Source organism: Sabethes cyaneus, chromosome 3 (assembly GCF_943734655.1).
Source record: "Sabethes cyaneus chromosome 3, idSabCyanKW18_F2, whole genome shotgun sequence".
NCBI classification, from domain to species: domain Eukaryota; kingdom Metazoa; phylum Arthropoda; class Insecta; order Diptera; family Culicidae; genus Sabethes; species Sabethes cyaneus.
Genome location: NC_071355.1, coordinates 236502217 through 236528356, shown reverse-complemented (window position 1 = coordinate 236528356; position 26140 = coordinate 236502217). Strand labels below are relative to the sequence as shown.

Genomic DNA, 26140 nt, shown 5'->3' with positions numbered 1-26140 from the left:
TTATACTAATGGAAATTATGATACAAAATTATGGTTTGCAGCTACTAAAGATAATCTTACTAAATTTCCAGTTATTACGGCTGAAGACCATTTCAGACTACCCACTTTGCTCCGGGGTACGATGCTGGCCTAACAAGCCGTCGTATGTTCGAATCTCGGCTGAAAAGTGATGCTATAGAGCCAGTAGGATCATTGCACTAGCCCCGTAATTGTCCTGTTCTCTAATAGCCGTCTGCCAAGTCTGTCGATAAAGAATGGTCAAGTTCTCAACAGGACGTTTATACCCATGGCTTTGCTTTTTTACCATTTCGGCAGGTGAAACGGTACTGAATCCAAACATGGCCGGAAAGATGGCGCCTGTGTGAGGATATTGCCTCACATGGGCGCCATTTTTCCGGCCATGTTTAGATTGCCGTTTAGTGCCGTTTCACCTTAACATGGGCCGATGCCTGATTGTGGTTTTTAGTATGCTAATTTGCTAATCTTGCTAATTTGGTTGAATTTCTTAAAAATTAATAAAGAATATGCGGTTCTAGCCGATTTTATTGAATGTTGATGTACGGGGGGGGAGGATTCGTTAACGTTACGTAATTTAATGGGGGGGTTATGCCAAGCGTTACTTGATGTTACATAGGGGAGGGAGGGGGTCAAAAAACCGGAATTTTTGCGTTACGTAATTTGTGTACCACGCCCAAACAGACAGACAGACAGAAATCCATTTTTATATAGTAGATGACGGAAATTGAAACGATTAGTCGACATTTTCTTCTTCGTCGCATGAAAAAACGTAGGAAATTTGGCTGGTTGGACTTCTACAATGATAAAAAGCATTTAAATAGATCTCAGCTCACTTTGATTGATCGCGTGTGATAGACAACAAAGTTAAATATTAGGGAATAACTAGTTTTGCATTGTGAGTCATAAAAATGCTGATATTTTTAATAATTTGTATTGGATAGGACGGGAATAGGCAATTACGACGAAGCAGCAACATACCCTATATAGATTTTAAATTTAAAAATTAATTGTCGCAGATTGATTTCATGACAACTTCTTTCATCTCATAATAAGGTATAGTAGGTAAGATAATTAGTCCACATTCTATGAATATTTTTCTCCGTCAAAACTTCAATATACACTTGGTTAAAATAAGTCAACTATCGTACAGTCATACGGGCATACGGGCATACGGGCATACGGGCGTACGGGCATACGGGCATACGAGCATACGGGAAATAATGTCGTGGATTAATAATATTTAGTCAATTTCTAACGCATTTACATTCAATTTCCTCATATCCAAAATGGTCCCGATTTTGGCACGGTTTCGATTTTGGCAACATAGGCGATACACATTTGTTGCCAAAGTCGAAATCCTACAATACTATAGAAGTGACTAGAGAGTTTACTCATGGGGAACTTATTCATGAAATTACTATTCAATGTCTCTAGACCTAAAAGAGAATCTTATCTAAGCCTGTTATCAATGTTGTCGATCCACTGTTCACTTACGAGTCAGTCTAATATGTATAGTTCCAGACTGTATCTTCCAGCATAGCGCAAAATTTATCTACACATTTTTTAATAAACGTACCTTTTGCCGGATAATGGAGGACATGCAGACAACAACAACAACAATGAAGGCGCGGCGCCATAAGCCAGCACGTATGCTATTTAAAGTTCGCAGTGCACAAAGGAGGAAAAATTATAGGATACATATCGGCAGCGTCCTTGCTCGCGAACCGTCCACAATGTTGCGGTTAAATGAACAAGGCAGTAACATTGCCTGGTGCTGGCTGCGCTGCGGCGTTGGTATGGGGCAAAAAGTATCCTACCCAACAACCTCCCCCCCTCCTTACCCCATCGCACCGCATCCACCGTCTCTTCTCACCTCCGCGACTCCTCCCGCGAAAGCCAAACGAGGTTGTTCATCTTTCTTTCGTTTCCCTCTGGAAACTTATTTTCCACCTCGGTTCGCAACAATGGGAATATGTTGTAACGTAATCACTGGATGGATGGTGCAGAAGAAAAAGGCGTTGCGGAGAGTAATTTTATACGATACTGTCGTTTGTTTCTGTCAAGTTCGGTGTGTATAATTTGAAAAATATCTACTTATTTTTTAACGTGCCGCCATTCGGTGAACTTCAGCAACAGTAAAAAATAGAAACCCTGAGAGTTAGGTAACGGAAGAAATGCAACATGGCACAATGCTTGTATATCTTCAAAACATACGTTTAACTCTAATAAAATTAACTTAAAACCTCAAAACTGAGAGGTTATGTAACTTTTGTAACGGCCAAGCAGCGGGTAAAAAGAATCCAAAAAGAAAAGTTGCTTGGTTCAGGTGGAAAGGACCACCGCAGAGCATCAATAATTCTCCGACCCTTTTTTTTTATTTAAGTTAATGTGAACCCATCAACCTTTCGGGAGGAAATCTCAGAAAAGACAACTCTTAGATTCTAAAGGGTTTCGGCAGTACGAAATAAAACGGGCTGTGGAAACGGGACGAAGACGACGACGACGGGGACGGTGGTTTTTATGTTTTCCACCATCTCGGCACCTGCTAGGTTGCCAGACGGATGAGACCGGCTGCTGGCTGGCTGGCTGGCTTACCGCACCTCAGCAAGAGCCAACCGAGCGGGCAAGAATTGGATACTTTTTCTCTGCTGTCTTTGGCAGTCCCGGTAAAGTCACGGCAAATGAAAAAGGCGAAACCACAGCAGAAGAAGAATTCTGCTCCCGAAGTGATAAATGTTGTATGGATTCCCTTCTGGCGCCGATGCCAGCGAGCGGTGGAGGAGGACTTTTTGCAAGAAATAGACCCAGATGGAGATGTGGCGATGGGTTCCGGTTAGGAATTGGGTGGAATTGTTTTGGGTGGCCTCCCCCAAACGGGTGACGACTGCAAAAAGAGCTTACGTCGGATTATCGGAAATTTTCCGCACTCGACATTCGTAAGATGTTAGATGCAAACACACGCAGTGAGAATCGAAGAACGCGACCGAAAGGCATATCGCAGCGGATAGGATAGGAATACAACAAAAAAACTTAACTTTTTTGCAATCTTTCGAAAATATTTCAGCAAATGACTTATGGTTTCGAACTTTGAACATCTGCTGATGAAAATTGGAAAATCGATAAATCTAATATGTTGTCTAATCTAATGTGCAATGAAAGCATTGGAATTTTAAAAAATAATACTGTTCAGATTTTCTTTAATGAACAGTATTGATCATCTAGTAGGAATTATTATCATATTCAATTGAAAAACTGTAGTTTTGAAGAAAAAATATATTTTAATATATATAAAATCTGACTTTTTTTTAGCATTTTTCAAATTTTTCATCAAAATCACTAATTTACTAGCCAAATTGATTCGTAAGCTAAGATACTACAAAAAAAAACAGCGCTTTTTGTCTGCATCTTTAATTACTGCGCCATTGAAAATTGATTCCATCATCCTGAAGCATCGAAACTTTCCGATAAAGCAAACTACAACTTTGTTCCCATCGCATCGTGTCGTCAACCAAAGAGGCAACCAGGAGAAAGGGACGCAAACGAATCGCAGCAAATCTACCACCCCCCGGAACAGGAGCAGCAGCAGCAGCAGCACACTACCTTCGCACTAACTCACACTAACTCACAATCTCCGACACACCATCGCATCGCACTCGTCGAAGTACGGCCGGCCGATGCGATGTGGCACATTGAATTTCTCCACACTTTCTCAGCACATCACCATCATCATCACTGTGTGCCCGTGTGTGTCTCCTGGCTGGCGTGGCGTCCTAGCGCTCCTCGCTGGCTGGCTGGCACGGTTGCACGTTGACGGGGCCGGTGTTTTGCGTCTTGCGCCTCCTTGCGCCCACCCATAAGGCTTCGACCGACGATCGTCGGTCGACTCCCCCCGCGCATATGTACATATCGGCGCCCACTATCATTTATTATTATTCTAAGGGAAATGAACTTCATAATGAAAGTTGTTTAAAAAGTTGTTTAAAAAATGCGACAGGAAGAAGTTGTTTAAAAAACCTTTCCTTCGAAGTGCTATAAGGAGCGAAGCCGAAAACATCCATCCTCCCAATTTCTTGCGGACTAGGTCGTCGTAAGACGAAGGACACGCAACGACATGAACATCTGGAAGAAGTGTGCCAATCTACTCTACTCCAAGAAGGCATGCAACCGTCCCCGAAGGGGACTCTTTCCTTTACCCACTTGACCTTTACACTTTGCCATTCGAGTTTGTCCTACTTTTGCGCCTCCGTTCAGTTCGTTTCATCGTCTTCAGCTTTCCGTTGCGCCTTTGTACATGTACTGAATATGGACTCCGACTATATTAGCCAACCCGATAGGACTCGACTCTCTACCTGCCTGCCTGCCTGGTTTCGAATTTTCTGTGGACGACAGCGACGAACTGGATGAGCAGCAGACTAGACGGTCCAACAGGATGTATGGCTCCCTCCCAGATCGGAATCTGGAGGAACTAGCAGAAGGGTTGGGTAAAATTTTCGAACTCTTCCCATGTGACATCTTTCGGCACACGGGACGCTATCCCGTCCCGTTGTTGAACGAAAGCGAAAGCGTAGGCAAAGGATTCTTTCCGAGAATGCGGAAGCATGCCAGATTCAGACGTGCCAGATGGTATGATGTGAGGGAACGAAAGCTTTTCGCCAGTTGACGTGTTTGAGTTTCTTCTGAATTGACATGATTGATGAAGGGATTGACGTACGAGAATAAATCGAAATGCGATACCAGGTTTTTAAAAGCACCTTACTGCAAAATGTAAAATCCTAAAATAACGTTTGACAGCAAAATTCTCTATGTAAAATAGTATAAATTGTTTGATAACCTGGATTTCATTTGCCTGTTTGGTTTTAATGTTAAACAAATCAAAATCTAGGTCCTTTATTCTGTTTTTCGAACTTAATCTCCTGTTTTATTTGATAGGATTCTCTAATATTCGCCCGAACGTCACTAACCCAAAAACCAGGAATGGTTCTATGAATTTGACTCAATTTTGATTTTTTTTGACAGTAACTACCGTCACAGTCGAGCAAAATTTGGAAAAATTAACTGTTGTGCATTTGTAAGATTTGGTTATTATCTACAATTTTGTTGAATAAAACTAAGTTGTATCTTTTGTGGGAGTGGAGGGGATGAACGGAATTAATTTTTTTTCGGTATTCCTGCGGATTGCTGTTGGTGGGGGTTTTTGTTTTTTGTAGATAAAATATACTACTTTCCTATGAAAGTTGTTTGGTTTGTAGTCCAAAATTGGTTTTAATAATGCGAATTTTTTTTCTTTAGTATTTCCTAACTCATTAAAAATGCATCCTAGCGGCAAACAGTCTTTAATAACTTTGTACAACATTTGAAAGCACCAAAAAATCGTGTGCACAATTATTGAGCAGAATTGATTTTAAATGCTCTTTTTAAATGACCCATTATATTTCGCAACTAATAAGGGATGATGCTCATTTTAGTACATTCTACAAGTTTCCTGAAAAAAAAATTTTTTTTGGAATTTTTTTCGTTATAAATCAGACTATGAACTCGAAGATCTGTCAGGAAGAGTGCCTGAAGAAACGCTTTCTGCATTATATCAAAGAACTAGCGCTCATTTATAGGGGGGCCCCGGTATTTTTTTCGACCATTTTATTTCGTCGGCATTTTAAAATTAGATGCACTTTACTGTATGGAATCTAATAACTGTGATGCATATAAAATTACTCTCAAGTTTTTATGATCTAAAGTTATCTAATTAGAGTTTTTTTCTTAAATTAAAAAAAACCAGGTTGGAATTTCTAGGGGGGGTTGGGGGTTGGGGGGGTTAAATCCCTCCCCCCTAGTTACACCAATGCTGTCACTACTGCAGAGAAGTATTTCAGTGGTATCTAGATAACGCACAGTGGGATAAAATTAACTCGTAATTCCAATTATTTAGACGCCGCGTAATAACCATATGGAAGCTTATTTGAAATAAACTTAAATACCGTGAACCTACCATATTCTGCGCAGTTAAGACATTTTTAGGATTCTTCCGGTATTCTAAGTATTCTAGATTTAAATTAACAACGTGGATAGCAGCAACGTGTAGTGCTACAGTCTATAATATCTGGTAAAAAATATGGGAATTATAAGTCGACCAACAATTGAGTATATTTTTTGTTTTGTAAACTCATCCACGGTGCCTAATTCTGCGCATGTTTGCTCCTAATTCTGCGCACCCAAAAAGTGAAAATAAATACTCCTGCCATGCTGGTTATGTCTTTATACGCTGAAAGCACACCAAAAAATTAGCCATTACCATAATTAGATCCATCATCCAGCCTTCTTGTGCTGTCCGAGTGGCAAAGGAATATTGTTATCAGTTTGATTGCCTCATTTAAAATATTTTATTCCCGATAACGTGAAGGGCGAATTGATTCGGGTTTTCTGCATACTGAACATTACACTTTAGACTAATACTAAAAATTGTGTTTTCATATAAAAACCACTTCCCCACTCTCTGACAACTTCATGAGGTTGGACATTAAAAAAATAGAAGACATGGTTTAATGAATTGGCGCTCGTAGGTTCGGACCCCGAGACACAGCACAGGATTCCAATCAATGCAAGTTAAAGATTCTACTTGAATTTTCATGCCTCTATACCTCAGTCATTTGGGTGAGGTTGCGTATTCATTCGCGATTTTTTTCGTAGGATACATTACTGCGCAGAATTTGGAACATGAATACAAAATCTGTGCCTAAATCTGCGCATTATTGCATCGCATTTTTCTAAGGAAAGCAATGCTTGCAATCTCTAAAACATGACTAAAACTAATAATTCTTTCTAATTATGCTCGGTAATTTGATCATTGGAAAGAATTTCGATCATAAATTTGTTAATTTTCTAGAAGGACAACCTTAGCGTTGGGGCTAACGACGATGTTTTCTGCCATATAAAATACTTTCAGTTTCACGTTAAATTATTTCCCTTTTAAATATTATGACCCGTTTGTGAATAATGGCGTAATATTTAACAGACATTTATAAAAAAATAACGCAATGATCATCGTTATGCACAATGTTAAAAAATACTTATATAAAGAAAAATGCGCAGAATTAGGAGCTGCGCAGAATTAGGAGCGGTCACGGTAGCTTTCAAATGTTGGCAAGGCAGCAGAAGAACCATGTCCCATCTATTCTGCTCTGTGCGACGCGCAAGAATAGTTCATTTTGCCCAACTCACCTCTAAATAGGCTACCGAAGGGTATTTTCAGCCTGCTGCTAAGTTCAGCCTGCATTCCTTTTCTTGTGCTGCGCTTTCTTTTGCTTTTGTAAATGGTTTGCTGATTCTTATTTAATAAACATCAAAACCACTGTTTCTCCACTAGTACGTAGTTAGACGGAAAAAATAGAAGCAATCTTTTACTTATTGTGCCTTGCAGCAATTTTACGAGCCTCACGCAAATTCATGTTTTAATAATAATTATCCTGTACTTACCAAATTCCCTACGATAAAACTGAACCTTGACGTGGTGTAAGGCTTTTTTAACTAATCAGTAAATGAACAGCGGTCACGTTTACTTCTGAATGTGTATATATGTCAAAATATTTTTGTAATTTCAAATGGGATTCGGGGTAAAAATTTACCAAATGTGTTTGTTGCGTTGTTCAGAAAGTGCTTTTATTCCGTTTAAGAATAAGGCCAGTACGGGGATCATTGATAATTAATAGATGAATGTTTCTAGGCTAATCCCTATTTATCACAGCTATCACAAATATTTCCAAAAAATGTTGGGTTTATTGGGTCGACCGTTTATTTATTTCTCAATACATTTTGGAGGGGCCCGATATTCGTCACGTAGTTTGTAAATGGTCCCTAAGTTGCACCGTTCTTGAGTAATCGAAAAGGACTAATCATGTAAAAAATACTTGAGGGTACTAGATTAAAGTCCATTCACAATAATAATATTTCTAGCGGTCTGTTTAGTAACGGATTTCCGTTATAAATATTGCGCGCTAGCTCTGTGGTCTTGAGGATGGGGTGGCGGGTGCGACTCTATGCTTTAAAGCTTCTGTCGACTACCGCAAACGCCCAGGTCGTGCGGCGCTCAATTTACTTTGTAGACTTAGCTTAGGACAGTGCATAAATGCCAGGGGGATGAAAGTTGAAATTTGTTCCATGGATCGAATCCTTATAAGTTGATAATTACTGATGGTCCGAGAATTGTCCTCCTATTGATTCATTTGTGGTTGTTTGTATTGGAAAATTGGAAAATCATCATTATCATCATCATCATCATCATAATTATTACTATTATTATTGTGTATCCAGCACTAAATTGGACTTCGGAAATAGTGCGCTGTGTAGCACGTCTCATTTGCTATACAGTGCACTGCTTCCGATACTAGGTTTAATGTACGGTAAGGAAGAAAAATCGTTTGCCGTTTTTTCGGAAGTCGAATTTAGTGCTGGCGACACAATATCATCATCATCATATTTAAAATGACATTCCGGCCGTTAGCAGAGAGATTTCCGAGTCAGTTCGTGGAGTCCGCGTAGGGTGGGAACGCCTCCGCCTGCGGGCATAGGCGTGTCGGCCTGTTGTTGGCTCTACCTGTGTTTTAGTGGGCGACATTGCCTGTCTCATTAGGTAGAACTGGTGTTTGAGGTCTCCCTGACACTTTGTTGACATCACAAAATGGCCCGGCGCAGAGTTTTATGCACTATTAAGTGACCAGCTGGATAACCCGAAAAAAAAGAAAATTATACTTACCAAATACATTGAAAATGTGCTTGTCCAGCAAGGAGTGGTGCACTGGGAAGGCAATAACAAAAAAACTGATGGTTCAAATTGCTAAATTGTAAGCATGTGTGGGACACGAAGAAATTACGCACACTCATAATTTTCGCGTGGGAGTCTAAAAAGGTGGAATCTCCGCAATACGTGTATCCGCTCTCGATGATGGTCACAAATGGCCGAAACAACAAATGGCATAATATATCTAATGGCCGAATCACGAACGGCCGAATCACGAACGGCCGAATCACGAACGGCCGAATCACGAATGGCCGAATAACAAAAGCCTGAAACACGAATGGCCGAACGTCATATTTGGCCGAAAATAATCACGGCCTTTACCCTGCACAAATGTTGGGTATATGCTGTCCTTTCACGCTGCCGCTCGTTCGGACTTAACTAAGGAATAATCCCTACTAGTCAGTAAACTTAGGAAAATGCATGCACCTAAATAGTAGTGGTTTCTGCTGAGGGGCTGCACCCCACACCTTTCCGACGGCGGGTCACCGGCGCACACTCGCAGTCTGCGGCCGTCTCACTCTGAATCATCTAAGAAACATTTGCTACTGACACGATCAATAGGCCTCGCACCCTATATTAAATATATTAAACGTAAATAATTCGTTTAGGGGCGTTTAGGGGAACAAAGAATCTTCAATCATCTATACTCTATCTACCAAAATAAAAAATAAGACGCAGAGTATGTCTTGTTTTTCTGAAACTGAGGTACAGAATTTTACGAAAAGCTTTTCTCTTTCACCTATCAATGACGCGAATCATCACAGAGCTGCGAGTGGAATACAAAGCAATAGAGGGGAAAATTTTAAAGGTTTTTCAGGGGGATGTTTCAAATTCTCGGAGAGAAATAAATGAAAAAATTTATTCAAAATGTGTAAGGTCTCACAACATGAGCAATAAAAATGTTGTTGATCTGGGCATTTCGGGAAAATTCGGTCTTTCGTGATTCGGCCATTCGTGATTCGGTCTTTCGTGATTCGGCCATTCGCGATTCGGCCATTCGCGATTCGACCATTCGCGGTTCGGCCATTCGCGATTTGGCCTTTCGTGATTCGGCCTTCTGTGACTGTTGTTCGAATTCGGCCATTTGGATTTCGGCCATTTGGATTTCGGGCATTCGTGATTCGGCCATTTGTGTTTCGGCCTTTCGGTACCAGCCCTACTTATTCTAGAAATTAAACAGCTGTTAATAGAGTATCACAGAATAATTCTTTTTCTTGACACAAGAAGGAACACAAAAACTCTCCTCTGATATGAAATTATGAATCAATTTTCATTCAGTAGCTGACAATTCATCTTGTTGTCAGTTCCAGCCTAAACAAACTGAGGTGCATCAGTTATATTACTGCAAATTACTCTTCTACAATTTGAGTAAAAATTCATGATAATTATATTGCCGGTATGTTGGCATTACTTGAATACCACCAACACATAAACCATCTGACTCCGCTTTGGTCTGCTGCTGCAGTTTACCGAATAGACCCCTGGGTGGTGCTGTTTGGTCATCGCGATTAGTCAGGTTTTTTCAAATATATATAGCTGATAGACAATAAGCTTTTGATAAGCCCCAACAATATGCGAAAAATCAGCTTTATTGCTAATTGAGCAACTAAGAAATTATGGTGGGCGCACGCGCAGTACTACCCATTGAGTTATTCGGGGATTGCTTTATAACTGTTAGGGTTCGTACCATACAGGTGCGTTCGGCCTGCTGGAAATTCAAACCACACAGACACTACAATAGTGTCGCAGTCCTAAAATAGCCGCAGCAACCTTATCATTTCTCGCGCCTATAACTCAAATTTAAAAGCGTTTTATTGAGACCAAAATGCACTCAGATATTTCGTAAATATTGTCCAACCAATTGGTATTAAAATCTTGTCTCGAATAAACATAGTTTCAACGTAATTCATGAGTGTTGTCTGGGTCTTAAGTAGAGAACAACAATTTCCATACCTCATTTAATTTACCTGTGACAACCCAACAAACATTTTTGTTTAGGAATAGCTTATTCAACTATTGTACTGCTAATTCCCGTGGAACAAGTGCTTGATAAGCTATTGTACAACAAAAATGTTACTTGGGAGTTTTATGCTGGAAAACTTTTTTTTTGCCGGAAATGAAACGGTAACTTTACAGCGCAGACTATGTTGCTATCGAATATGTAGTAATTTTTCCCCTGAAACCATCAATTATGACACCAGCAATAATTGACTACTTCACCACTAAATACGAAGTACCCGCGTGGAATGCTCTCGCTCGGCTCAGGCTGATATGAGCCAATATGGAAAATTTTCCACATAAACAAATCATACTTTCATACATATGCACCTGAACGCTACCGGATGTTGCAACTGCGTGGGTGTTCGTTCATGCTGGGTGCGTGCATGCGTGCGTCCGTGCCTGCATTCTACCGCCGCCGCACAAACTTTTCAACAAGGTGCGTGATGGTCAGCCTAGCGCAACGGGCGGGGCGGGTAGGCTTCGACAGAGTTCGGAACAAAGAAAAAAAACCTATCTCCTCCGCAATCACGGGACGTTGCGACTGTGACGGTGAGAGTAAACACCGAGAGGATCCGCGCGCGCCCCGGCAGGACAAAGGCTCTTTACTCTTTACTCGATTTGCTTGGGTACGGGGAAAAAAATTTCCCCACAATACAACAACCACGGGTGGAAACGATCCAGGAACGATGGACATGAGGGAGAACTAGGAAAAAAATTGTGCCGAGTTATATAAAGGAAAAAAATAAAGGTGGGGAAAATGGGCGGTTTTTTTATTCGTTGTAGGCTCTCTCTTTCGAACTACCGTGTTTTACTGTTTAAAAAAAATAGCAGTGAGTCTTCCTGCAGCATTAGCTGCACAGCAGTTAGCTGGGCTTTCAGCGTGTTCATTGAAATATGAGTAAGAGGAAAAACGGACTGGGGGGAAATGTAAGGGAGAGTGCGATTGGATCGATTGTGCCGCAAACGACCGACTGTGTGCAACGGAAGTGAGTTTTTTTTTCTACGCAGAAAACAGGCGTGTTATGCGGATGCGGGAAAATACTTTGCTATGGGACTGACATATTATTCAACAATATTTCACTCCATCCATCGTCAGGAGGGGTCAACTGATTTGGAGATTTCAACGGATGTAGACACGAACTGGGAAATGTGGTTTGCTTGAACTGGGAAAGGTGATCTTCGGCATCATTTGCTTGGAGGTTTATTATACAAAGTAACACGCGTCTCCATAGGACTATTGCACCTTTATTTCTTTTAAAAACTGCATCCCAAAAACGAAAAATTAAGCTTTTATGTATTTTTGATATTTTATGCTTAAAAGTTTCAATTTTCGAAAAAAAAATACATCATAAAAGGCTCTCTTTGGTCCTCAAACCATACACATATGAATGAATGAATTTTTTTTTATGTTTTTGCAAAAATTTTGCAAAAGAAAAAATTATAATTCTTGATTGTGCCATCCAATCAACGCAAAAGTTGCTGTTGATCATCTGGTACTTTGGCCAAAAGTCAATGCGCAAAATTGCTAGCCTGTCTTAAAATTCAGAGCTTATAACCTTGCCCATACATGGCAGTCAACATGGTTTTCAGGAAAAGTTTATCCTTTCGTTACTCGCTTCAACTCGATAAACAGACATGATAGCATAGAACAGAATTCACTCGAATGCTAACACCGCCTGGTGACTAAACACATGTAACTTTGTCACCCGATCGAAAGATCTAGGTTTACTCATCAACATTGCAAAAAACTGCAGTAAACTTCTTTATTGCTAGAATCTAGAGATATGCCTAGATGAAGTTATCGTTCAACATGCGTTGCACAAAATACAACAGCATGAGTAACAATGGGTTAAGCAATAAAAAAATGGCAATTTTTTCGACAATGTTTTCTGATTCTTCGTTATTTTAATAGTATTTAGTTGATCAACGGCTGGGCAGTGCTTAATATCGTGCCTCTGCAGGTATAAAATAGACTCCACAATGGTTCTTAGTCTTTTATGCAGCTATTCCTATCGCTATCTCCTCGTGGCCGGAATACGAGCAATCTGAGCGAAGATCGGGATACCAACCCCGGTGGAAACTACAGTCGTATACCGACAGGGAACGAGGCACTCGTGCGGATGCTAAGTGTAGCAACGGGGAATAGCCTTGTCAGCCTTGAGCATCGGTTAGGTTAGGAGCGGCTTACAACAGCGTTTGATCTGGTGTGTTCAAGCAATTACGGAGCGCATGCTTTCGTGCGAAATTATCAAGCGGGCTTCATTAGTGCTCGCGTTATTGCGAACTAAATTTTTACCATGAGACAGATCTTGCAATAATCTTGGGAGTACAACGTGTTTACGCGTCACATCGTCATTGACTTCAAAGCAGCATACGATACAGTCGATCGAGACCATCAATGACAGATAATGCCTGTGATATCCTGCTTGTTCACCATCAGACGACTAACTGTCTAACTCCTCTATTTAACGCGGGAAGATGTAAACTCACTCTGACTCTTTCCCTGTGTCCTGTTACACGCTACCGGCAACTACCTAAGTAATGTGTAAACGACACACATTACACATTACAGGCAAATCCTCTAATATGGTATAAATACCAGGATGCTACAATGCCCTAACACGGTTTTCCGGTTGAACTGACGCGACTGATCGGAGTGACATTGGATCGAGTGTTGTGTTTCGTGCGCATCTCGGGAACATTCTCGAGTCCCTCGAGTAGCCAACTGCTAGGCTTCGCAAATGACTTTGAAATAATAGCCAGAAACCAATTTCCCAGGAAGTTGGCGACGAGTGGCCCAAAATCCAGTTGGATGGGGAATATGACTGCTTGAAACAGTACGAGTCCCCTGGGCTTTATGCTGGTTACGACGACGACGACGACGACTCTGAAGAAATTACAAAAAGAATGAAAAGTGAATAATGAATACAGGTCGGACTCGATTATTCGGGTTAAAAAAAATTTATTATGTTACACGTTTTGAACATAAACACATTTCAAAAAATCTATTTAAATAAAAAAAATTTCACCCGGGTAATCGAGTCCGATCTGTATTCACAGTATCATAAAAAGTGACAAATGAGCATTGAGATGGAAGTAGTGCGAAATGAATAGAGTTAGTTGCACAGTAAAAATTAAGACATGACAAATGAGCAACAAGATGCGAGTAGCAGGAAGTGAAAAATATGTAGTAAGAAGTGTGTACTGAGAAATGACCAGCAGCTAGTGAGCAGCAGGCTTGATTTTGCTCATCTTAGGCATACAGAAACAGAGCAATCTGCATCTCACAACGACCAAGGGCTTTCGTTTTCTGTTCTACCGATTGTTCTTTCTCCGAATGATGCCTGAATATTGTTTTCTCTTATGACCACTCATCTTGCGCAGAAGAAGCACAGTTACAAGCAGAGACAATCTTCTCTTCGCACGCTGGAGATAATGCCTATTTCCGCTCTATCCAATGCAAATAATTATTAAAAATTTCAGCTTTTTTTATGACACACAATGTGAAATTTGTTGTTTCCTAACATTTGTTGCCCATCATGCGCGTTCAATAAAAGTGAGCTGAGACGTATTTAAATGCTTTTTTTCATTAAAGATTTCCTAGCAGCAAAATTTTCTACCTTTTGTCGTTATTCTGCAGGCGCGAAAAATCGCGTGACCAGCAGAAATTTCTGCAGAATGACATTTTTAGTGCCGTCTGATACAAATACATGCGCGCTAATTTCATAAACATTGTTGTGATTTTTCGTTCGGACGATGAAAATTTTGATGGACGGATTTTAAACCGGCACGACGAATTTAAGAAATAAAGTTAGTTGCGTCATTTCAACGAAATGCGTATAATAATCGCTATAACAACTATTCCGAGCTAATGACACGCGCAAGTTTTATGAGAAGTTGAACCAAACTCTTTAGGGCTACACACTGAAACGTGATATGTGTAGGGACGAGGGAGGGAATTTAATCACAGACAAGCGCGAGATGGTCGACAGATGGAAGCAGTTCTTCGATGAACACCTCAATGGCGAAGTCGCAGAAGGAGCGCCCATGGAAGATAGTAATGTCCTAGCAGCTGATCTCCAAGAAGTCAAACGAGAAATCGGGCTGCTGAAGACCAATAAAGCAGCTGGAAAGGACCGCCTATCGGCAGAGCTTCATGTACATGACGGAGAAACGCTAGCAAAGGCTCTACACTGGGTCATTTCTAGAATTTGGGAGAAGGAAAAGCTACCGGAGGAATGAATGGAGGGAGTGGTTTGTCCCATCTACAAAAAGGGTGATCGGCTAGACTGCTGCAACTATCGTGGTATTACGCTGGTAAACACCGCCTACAAGGTACTCTCCCAGATCCTGTTACGCCAGTTGTCACCGATAGCACAAGGTTTCGTAGGGAATTATCAGGCGGGTTTCATCGCGGCTCGCGCAACTACGGACCAAATTTTTACTATCCGACAGATCTTGCAGAAATTTCGGGAGAACAACGTGCCCACGCATCACATCTTTATTGTTTTCAAAGCAGCATACGATACAGCCGATCGAGACAAGCTATGACAGATAATGCACGAACACGGTTTTCCGGACAAACTGACGCGACTGACCAGAGTTACATTGGATCGAGTGATGTGTTTCGTACGCATCTCTGGGACACTCTCGAGCCCCTTCGAGACGCGGCGAGGGTTGAGACAAGGTGACGGTTTGTCCTGCATGCTGTTTAACATCGCTATTGAGGGGGTGATCCGACGAGCGGGCATCGAGACGAGAGGCACGATTTTTATCAAGGGTAGCCAACTTCTGGGCTTTGCAGATGACTTCGATATCATAGCCCGGAACTTTGCAACGGCGGAGGCAATCTACGCCAGATTGAAAGCGGAGTCTAAATAAGAGAATTGGGCTAAAAATAAATGCGTTGAAGACCAAATACATGAAAGGAAACAAACGCTCCACGGACGGTAACCGTTGACGGCGACGAACTAGAAGTGGTAGAGGAGTTCGTGTATTTGGGATCGTTGGTGACCGCGGACAACAACACTAGTAAGGAGACCCAGCGGCGCATCCAAGCGGTAAATCGGGCCTACTTTGCCCTTCGTAAAACGCTACGATCAGGAAGCATACGCCGCCGCACAAAGCTAACAATGTACAAAACCCTTATTACACCGTTAGTTCTTTATGGATTTGAAGCCGTGACGCTGCTCAAGGAGGACATACGCGCCCTTGCCGTGTTCGAGCGGAAAGTGCTGCGGACGATATTTGGCGGAGTACAAACTGAAAGCGGAGAGTGGCGGAGGCGTAAGAATCACGAGCTTCAGGCACTGCTTGGGGAGACTCCCATCGTACATATAGCGGATGTTCGCAGGCTACGGTGGGCCGGACACGTCGTAAGGATGCCGGACGACAGTGCGACGAAAACAGTCCTCTTCAACAGCCCCACCGGCACCAGAAACAGAAGGGCCCAGCGTGCACGAGGGCTCGACTAGGTCGAAAGCGATTTGCCCAAGACCGAGTTGAATGGAGACGAGTGCTTGAAATAGCACGAGCCACCCTGGCACTATGCTGAATAAGAAGGCGAAGAATCGTTTTTTAGTGAAAGTAAAGTGAACGGATCGGAAGGTAAGGGTGTTCAAGCCAAATTAGCACAAGAACTTGTGAATTATTGGTCAAATCTATCTAAGAAATGAAGAAAATTGAAGTGGTTTTCCATACTATGATCCGAATTAGCAATAAACCCTATATGAACTGAAATGATTTGCTCCGTGACTCCGTGACTCCGGCAGAAAAAGAGAGATGAAACAAAGCTGACGGCTCACTCGTGAGCAGTGAGAAGCAATTAATGACAACTGATTAGTGAGTAGTGAGTAACGAGAAGTGAGTAATGAGTGTTGATTGGTGAGAAGTGAATAGTGAGATACGATAAGTGAGCAGTGTAAAGGAAGTAGTCAGAAGTGTGTAGTGAGAGGTGAGTAGTGCGGAATGAAAATACTTCCGTTTGTCTCGAGTCCTGTGCCCGTTCAGTAGACCTAAGAAAACTATAAAACCTAGATGGATTTGATTTTTGCTTGCTTTTTACGGTGGCTGGAAACATTCACGGTCAAGGATCGTCTCGCTGTGAAACATTTATGAATAATGAATTTAATTGTTTAAGTGCTCCTTTGCCAAAATAGTCTTAGATTCAAGTAGCGTAAAAATCGATTTTATACCAATTATTGTCTGTTTTATGTCTTTTTATCTCTTATATTTCACTCCTCGTTATCCATTCCCTATATCAGAAAGAATCATGGTAAAAATTTCTGAAAAAATAATATGATCTGAACCACGGGCGTAGCCAGAAAAGTTCCTTGGGGGGGGTTTTACAAGAACAAATCTGACATAGCCTAACCGTAAGCAGCTTATTCAGGAAATGGAGAATTATTTTCAGTTAAAAACTATTGTGGTTCAAATTGAGTGTTCTTCTTCAGACAAATGCCGCTTAGTTGGTTTCGAGGTACGATGCTGGTCTAACAAGCCAGTCGTCGCATGTTCGAATCTCGGCTAGACGATGCTGCAAGATAGAGTCAGTAGGATTTTTACACTAGCCCCGTCGTAACTGTCCTGTACTCTAGTAGCCGACTGCGAAGTCTGTCGATGAAGAAGGGTCAAGTCTTAGAAAGGACGTTTAATCCCACGATTTTGCTTTGCTCATCAAACAAAAAATCAAATTGAAATAACAGAGTTAAATTTATGGCTTCCCAGCAGGCATTGAGGTACGTTGTATGTTCGAATCTCGGCTGGGAGAGGCTGTTAAAGTCCATAGAACTGAGTCTCTTCGAGACGCAGCGAGGGTGCTTAAGAACAACTTATCCTGTATGATTCTCAACAATGCTCTTAAGGTGATCCGACGCTTAAATTTCAAAAAGAGTGGTTTGATTCTCAGTAAATGTAGCTAAGCAGATGACTTTGCCAGGTGGCTAATCCGGCGATAGAAACTTTGCCACGACGAAGGCCATCTGTGCTAGACTGAAGGCGGAGCCTAGCAGGATTGGGCTTTAAATCAACGCGCCGAAGACCAAATACATGAATGATAATAACTCAATAATTGGTCGTTGTTAAGTCAGACCGAGCCAAGTAACAAAAATCTCATTTCGAGAAAAACGCGTTCAAAATTTACTGCTCTGTATGGTTTGTAGCTATTAATTGTTCGAAATCATCTCATAACACTGGCTGTTAGCAACATTTATGTAGTCTTATTAGAGTAAAATGCAGCTTAGAAAATTCTTGATCGTTTGCTGTCAACTGCTGTTAACTCATTCTTTTAAATTTTGCGATTCGGTCTGGTCTGATTTAACGCGGACCAAATGACGAACGTGCTACCGCCCAGTTAGCTTCGAGGTACGATGCTGGTCTAACAAGCTAGTCGTCGTATGTTCGAATCTCGACTAGGCGGTGCTTGCTAGATAGAGTCAGTAGGATCATTACACTGGCCCCGTAATTTTCCTGTACTCTAACAGCCGGCTGCGAAGTCTGTCGATAAAGAAGGGTAATGTCTAATGACGGTTTAAGCCCACGGCTTTGCTTTTTTCTTTTTTCGCGGACGGTAATTGTTGACGGTGACGAACCAGAAGTGGTAGATGAGTTCGTGTATGTGGGATAGCTGGTAGCCGCGGACAACAAGACAAATAAGGACATTCAAGCGTAACGGGCCTTTTTTTTTTGAAGGGGATTTGACTACTTTGTTCATTAATTTGAACATTTGTAGTATATCCCTGTTTACCGTACGTGCCATGCAAGCCAATTGCCATTTATAGAGAACTAGTCATTTGCTCCTGCACGTTCCCAGTCAGGTATAATATAGTTTATGAAACCGATAACCTTCCCGGAATTAGCAGACCAAATTTCACTAGGAGATACGCATCTCTTGTCAAGAAATTTAGCTATGCTCATGTAAAGCGCACTACTATTGCAAAACAGGTGCAACGGGCCTACTTTGAGCTTCGCCAAACGCTGCGATTAAGAGGCATAAGCCACCTTAGGAACCTGACAATATACAAACCCCCTATTAGACCGGATAGGCCATGCTCACGGAGGACTTACGCGCCTTCGCGGATGACATTTGACGAAGTACAAGCTGAAAGCGAAGAGTAGCAGAGGTACATGAATCAAGGGCAACATCCCCTGCACATTTGGCGAAAGTCGGTAAACTACAGTGAACCAGTCACGTCGTAAGGAAAACGGTTCTATACAACAACTCCATCGACACCGGCACAGAGAGTTTCAACGTGCGAGATGGCGCGTCCAGGTCTATAGCGATTTTTTTATTTTTTAAGTAAAAAACTGCGACTTCAGACATGCCTGAAAAATGGGCGACGAGTAACCCAAGATCGAATCAAATGGGGCTTAAAACAGCACGAACCACCGAGTTCCCAGTTCACGACGCCGACGGGGATCGTACAATCAGCCCCGTACATTTTCCTGTGCTTTAAACAACAGCTGGCTGTGAAATTTCAAGCTTGAAAGTGTATAACAAATTTTCTCTTGGGGGGGTTTGAACCCCCAAAACCCCCCCCCGTCGCTACGCCCATGATCTGAACATAACAATAAAAGATATGCTTATCATCATCTTTCGAATAATCACAGACTGATCAATCATGATGACGGCATGGAAAAAGCAAAAGAATAACGTTCTGCACGTTTGTCATCATCACATCAGAAATGTAATTTCCATCCAAAGCTTCACCATCAGCACAATAATATTGACGTTGTCAGCTTGCGCTCTTGAATACTTCCGTACGCTTTGACAGTCAGTGCTTTGCTTTATTACATCTTTTTCCGTCCGGCTCACAAACTGCCGAAGAAAAGCACCTTCGCATTCAGTAGGTAGGTACCTACGTACGGTCAGTGTTTCCTCTCCTACACAGAAAAATTAAATCTCCCGGGTGGGTGGGTGGTTGCTTTGGTTGGCATGGGGTTGGTTGGCCAAATTAAATTTTAAAAATAGTACGCAGCAAAAATGCGAAACAGCAACGAACGAACGAACGAACGATCCAAGCAAGCCGAATGTAAACTTTTGCAAATTGCAAACGAATCATCATCGTTCTTGACTCGATTTTTTCGGCTTGGAAAAGGAAACGGAAGGAAAAGCTGGAAAGCATTCCGCAAAAGTAGGTAAAAAGTAGTAGGAAAAAATTGCTAAAATTTAGCTGGAAGCGTGCGGTGGTTGGGGCGGGGCAGGGGGGAAGTGAGAAAGAAAATGAAATACATTTGCAGCAGCTCTTGGGATGGAGCTTTTCCTCCTCGAATGGATGTGGGGTGAGTGGAGGTAACCCAGGTGCTGGGCACAGGTGGGTGGCTTTAATCGACAAAATTTTAAATTATTTTTCGTTGCTTTTTCGTCGGATCTCGGGCTCGGCACAGGCAGTGGATCAGGGTGTGCCGGTCGTGCTGGTTCATCTATAGCTGGGAATGTCCATTTGATAAACCCCAGGTTTTTCGAAAGGGTCATTTGTGAAATCGGCGTTGAACGAAACCTTTCAGTTTGATATAATTTTGGGCGAACTTAAAATGAAACCTAGCTACGTCCTGGGATGGAAAATGTACTCAAGAGAAGCTAGTTCGCCACTACTGTGCTCTGTCCACTGAAGTTTGCTTCGGAGAAATGATTCGCATAGTTTGGATTCGGAACTGTGTGAAGGATGTACGGTAAGCAGCTGGTAAAGGCATCTCGGAACCTTTTTCGTTCCGTTTCTTGGTGGGCTAGTACCGTACCTATAGAGGGATGCAGCTTCGGTGTGCGATTTGTGGAATCATTTTCCGCATGTTTAGTGAAGAAGTTAGCGTTTCCTATAATTTTAGTTGATGAGCAGATGTTTACATGGTGATAAATGGTCCCTAAAATGGAATTTGATGCACTGAAGCTTAGATGATTTCTAATCCTGAGAAGAAATTAAATGTTTTACAAAACAATTAAATTTTAATTTTAATGTTGTTTTAATGAAACTAACGGAAAATTACTTTTGTTTACCTTTCAGGAATATTTCTGCACATTTGGAAAAACCCTCCACATTATGACATCTACAAGTTGTTGATAGACAAACTTCAGCTGCTAGTCTATCTGCGGGCTGTCGCCAGTGAGCTGAAGAAGGTCCTTACATTGCGGTGCTATTCTCCATCATTTGCAGCTGCCACTTCGTCATCCATCGGTTCCAGCAGTGCGCATTCCCGATTCCGGTGGTCATCAGAGCTGAACCAGGAGTTGATGTTCTGCTATTATGTGGTTACCCTGGGCGGACAGAACACGACCGGCTATCGAGCTCGACTACACGAAGTTTGGTGCAGTCGAAAGCCAGCGTACGATCATCTGACAGCACAAAATCTATTCCATCAACTGCAGCGAATTCGGCGAGAACATCTGCTGACGGATGACGCATGCCGTGGGCTTTGCTCGAAAGCTCGTGAGTATGGTTTCGACTTTCACTGTTCTCGGAGTAGGCCACTAAAGGTGTCCGATCGAAATCGGAAAGTGTTCCGGAAGCTTGCTAAAAATTACAGTAGAATGAAGGAACTTCATACGATTAATCGTGCGCTGAGCTATGTCAACTCCGTTGTTGATATGAAGTTCAATGCCGGTAGGGAAGTGGATGTTTTAGCTATGAAACGAGTCGTTCAGGTGCTGGAAGAAACCATTAGAAATAGTAAAGATACCCCACATATTGGAAAATATTTCGTTAGCATACTGAATGTTCTAACTCCAAAATATCTTTTGGGAGACACAAAAATTCGTCACTACTTGTCACATTGCTATGGGGATTTCTCTTCATTGCTAGATGTCACAAGCGGGGAAATTGACTACACAGAGTTGCACTGTAATCTTAGGATTTTAAGGAATCTCTTATTGTACGTTCGAAACTTGAACTACATTTTAACCATGAAGTCGCTAATGAATCGCTTATATAACTGTAAATGTCTTGAAGAAATTAAATCCTACTATGCGTACATTCTTCGTCACAATTCGAGTGACTTCGTGAAAGATCTGGAATTCGCACCGTTTCTTTTGCTAGAGATTAAGTCCATTCTGGACACAATAGACGAAGAACAAAGTGTGTGGGGTTTAAAAGATAGCGATTATGTGAAAGGGATTAAATCTCGTCTTCATAAGGAGATCGATGGTTACAGAAACGTGCATCAGCAATTCTGCAATACAATTCTCGTAGCTGATTGCGTTATTTCAAAGATCAAATCAAACAATAACTTTGATAAAATTCGCCATCTTCTTCGGTCCCACCTGCGAACGGTAAAATTTAATCATCAAGTCGACGATTTGCTTCTCACTTATTTGAAATCAAACTTTCTAAGTTTTCTACACGAAAATGTAAGCACGATTAGTAACGAAAAAATGCAATCTAGGCTTACGCTTCTAGTCAGTAGAATCCTGTATGCCATCGATAATCACTCCGTAAGCCATCAAGTTTCCGAATTTGAATTCCCACTTCAAATCAATTGCACACTCCCCGATCTAGACGACGAATGGTCCAAAAATCAGCTTTCTTCGGATCCAGCTAACCCCCAAACGATAAAACACCGAGCCAAACGAAACGAACTTGTCCGTCAGCAAGTTTCGGAGGAAAAAATCCATCAACTGCAGAGCCTATTCCTGGATGCAAACATGAACATTCGGGCATTCGATCGCATCGAAGAGATCGCCTTCGAAATGGCAATGCTGGAGGCAACTTGGGCCCTTTCGCCGAAGCTACTAAACAACGCCGAAAGCCTTCGGAACCATGTTCCCGTGCTGACGGGAAGGAACCTGCGCAACTACCTGACCCACGGTAGCGTACTGTACGAAGTCCTTATACCGAACATCGGTCCGAAAACGATAGTTCAAAATGCACTTAGTATAATTAAACTTTCCAAGAATATTATCACAGAAATTTACGAACGGCGAAGTTGGAGCTTCGCCGAGCGGCTCGGTTGTGTGCGCCAGCAGGCGGACGTTTTGGATGGGTTTCGTTTTCAAAGTTGCGATGAAATACGCGACACCGTCAGGAAGAGTCAGTACCTGATCGGGCGGGATCATCTGAACCGGGGAATGCTTGATCAGCTGGTGCGAACACAGAGTTGCCTGCTGTTGGGTCACTTGCTTGATCTGGAAAACACCGATGAGCTGTTGAAAATCCTATCCTACTTGATGGAGGATCTCGAGGTAGCTTCGGGTAGTGTAAAATTTCATGAACTTCTCACGGATGGCAGTTTGAGGGTACGTTTCTGCATGGAACTGGCTCTGCTAAGCGATGAAGAGGATGTCGTACTGAAAATGGTTTCCGATTTCGGATTGGATCAGATTGATTCAAGTTCGATGATCTTTGGTTTTGATCAACTGTTCACCAGTTTCCTGGAAAATCGTCCCGATTATGATGTCAATTCGGATGGCAATGCCGAAATTCTGCACTACGCTGTTATGTCGGGAAATGTGGAGCTGCTGAATTTACTGCTCGACCAATGCAATGACCTCAATCAACGGGACGTCTACAATCTTACCCCGCTGGAGGTTGCCTGCAAGCTGAGTAACCTGGAGATGATCAAAACCTTAACCAACGCCGGAGCAAGATGGTTCACAAGTGATCTCAGCCAATATAGGTGGCTTTTCCTGAACAATGATCATGAAGCAATTATTTTTCTCAAAAATAATGATCTACTGAGCGAGAAAATAACAAAGAGTTGCATCAATCTCTTTCTGCAGTACTGCGACGATGACAGGGATGAAATTGTTGAGTTCATGCTGAATTGTGTGGATTACTCCGAATTCTATCCGGTAGCCGCTGGCTTCAGGCGAGTGCAGGTATTGAATTCCCTAGTCGCAAACGATCCCAACGCGATGGTCAACGTCAATCAAAAAGATTGCTACGGTTTCACGGCTCTTCACATTTCCAGCCGAAAAGGTTACCAGGACGTTGTTCAACTCCTGCTAGCCAACCATGGGAATCCCAACTCGTTGGATGCAGCCGGGAATACACCTCTGCATTTGGCCGTTGAAATTTGTGATGTAAAGATGATTAGATTGTTACTAAAATATGGCGCAAAAATTGAAGTAGCAAATCAATTGGGAAAAACACCTCTAGATTTGGCCCTCGTAAGGGGAAACTTGCGAATAGTTAGATTATTACTGAAACGTGCTCAGCCGGATCAGATTGTTCTGTTGCCGGAAACGATACACTCCTTGGAAATTCTATATTTGCTTAAAAATTCCAATGTACAGTACAAAATGGATCGCACTGCAGAAAATCTATACTGCGATTCACTAACGCCTCTACACTGCACTAAAAACGAACAAAGAATACCCTCTTTACTGCGGTTCATTGAAGTGGACATTCAAACTCCAAGATTCATGAATACTCCTCTACACTCGGCTTGTTTAGCTAACTCCTTACAAACGGTTCGCATTTTGCTAAAACACGGAGCTAATCCCAATCTCTACAACTCCAACAATCTTTCTCCGCTGCATCTGGCTGTAATGAATCAACATTTGAGAATTGCCGAAACTCTAGTATCGTGTGCCAGACCACCTTCGGTAGAACTTCTAAATTCAGTCCTAATGATTGCCGTTGGCAAAGCAAATCTTCCGTTGATGAACTTATTGTTGGAAAGTGGAGCGGACATCTCCCTACTGCGACCGTTAGTGAAACAACCTCACAAAAATTTACTGCATTCGGCGGCACGAGCAGGCTTCCTTCGTATTCTACAATACCTCCTACAGGAAGGCATCTGCGATGCCAACGACGAAGATCCAACCGGATCGACTCCAATTTTCGAAGCCATAATTGGTGCGAACATGACAGTTATTGAAAATCTACTCCAATTCGGAGCAGACGTAAGCCACTCAAACAAGCAAGGTCAGAATGTAATCTCAACAGCGACGCTGTTCGATCATCTCGACATCGTAAAGTACTTCGTCAACAACTTCCCAAACATCACCGGTTACATTCTATCCCCGCAAGCGGGTCAAAACACCTCCCTCCACATAGCCACCCTAAAGGAATCCGAACCGATGGTGAGCTATTTCATCAAACTGCACCAAGACAACGGCTTCCATCTGAACGGCCAAAACCAGGAAGGATTCACGGCCATTCACATCTGCGCACAAACGGGAAACGAGCAAATTTTCTGGCTTTTACTGAAACACGGAGCAGACCCGACCATCCCGCTGACCAACGGTCAGTCCATCCTGCATACCGCCGCCTCGAATAACCACCTAAACATCGTACGAACCTGCCTGACTCGGTCGCTCATTGACGTGAACACCGTGGACTGTAACCAGCGCTCGATTCTGCACTATGCGGTTTTCTCGAAAAACCCAGCGCTGATCCGGGAGATCCTTCGGATCCGCGAGCTGCAAACCAATCGTCCCGATTGCAACGGGGATACCGCGCTGCATTTGGCAGCCGAAAATCAGTACATTGACATCTTCAATCTGCTGCAGAAGCGGGTCGATAATGAGTTCCGGAATCACAATCGGAAACGGGCCATCGATGTTCTGCTGCGAAAGTAGAATCCCTTATCCGCCCACACTAGATAATTGTAAATAACTGAATTATAGTTTTTTGCGGTCCCATGTTGTTGGGTGTTCCAGCAGCGATGTGAAGCGCGAAAACTTCATTAAGCCATGTCATATGTGTGACTTTGTGTACATTGTTAGGAAATGGTGTAATTATAGAGTAGATACTTTCCATACTTATGGCTCAACTAAGGTTCACTTGATTTGATCTTCGACATTGTCTGATTTGTGATTATAATTTGAAATTTCTTCCTTTGTGTTGTTGGTTATTAGATTTTTTGTACCCTAGCATACTGCCAAGAAAACCATAACTGTTTCATAAGAAAAACGTCAAAATACTGAATCATAAGCTACGCTAGAGAAGATATGAGATACAAGCTTTTTTTATCAAAATATTCACGTTCACTTTAGGCAATTCTGATCTGCCTAACGCAGTAGCTTGTTTTAAACATCCGCTTTTACTAAAGCTGCTTCAAAAATATACTTGTTATCGGGACGTAATGGCAGCAGAGTACATTCAATTCACTATAAGGAATACTATCAGAATGTACGTGGACTCCGAATTTGAACGTAAATCGATGATTTTGTCATCATATTTGTTGACTAATTTCAATTTTTTTTCTCAATAACGAATGACGGATTGATGAGAATTTAGACTATCTTTGAAAATTGTACTTTTATGTTGGTACCTTTTCCCTTTCGGCTCCTTGAAATTGGCCATTCAAAAATGATATGAAATGTAGTACCATTGATTGGGGCTCAGGGGTTTATCCGAAAAATTTCCAAAACTATTTGAAACTATATTAGATTAT

General features: G+C 42.0%; 1 protein-coding gene across 1 annotated transcript in view; it reads left to right on the top strand.

Annotated features, from left to right (window-relative positions):
• Window positions 1-25322, top strand: part of LOC128743277 (uncharacterized) — a 74627-nt gene extending 49305 nt beyond the window's left edge. The window contains exon 2 of the mRNA XM_053839822.1: window positions 20809-25322. Within this exon, the coding sequence (XP_053695797.1) occupies window positions 20809-25322 (4514 nt within the window). The remainder of the gene's footprint in view (window positions 1-20808) is intronic.
• Window positions 25323-26140: the final 818 nt, after the last annotated feature.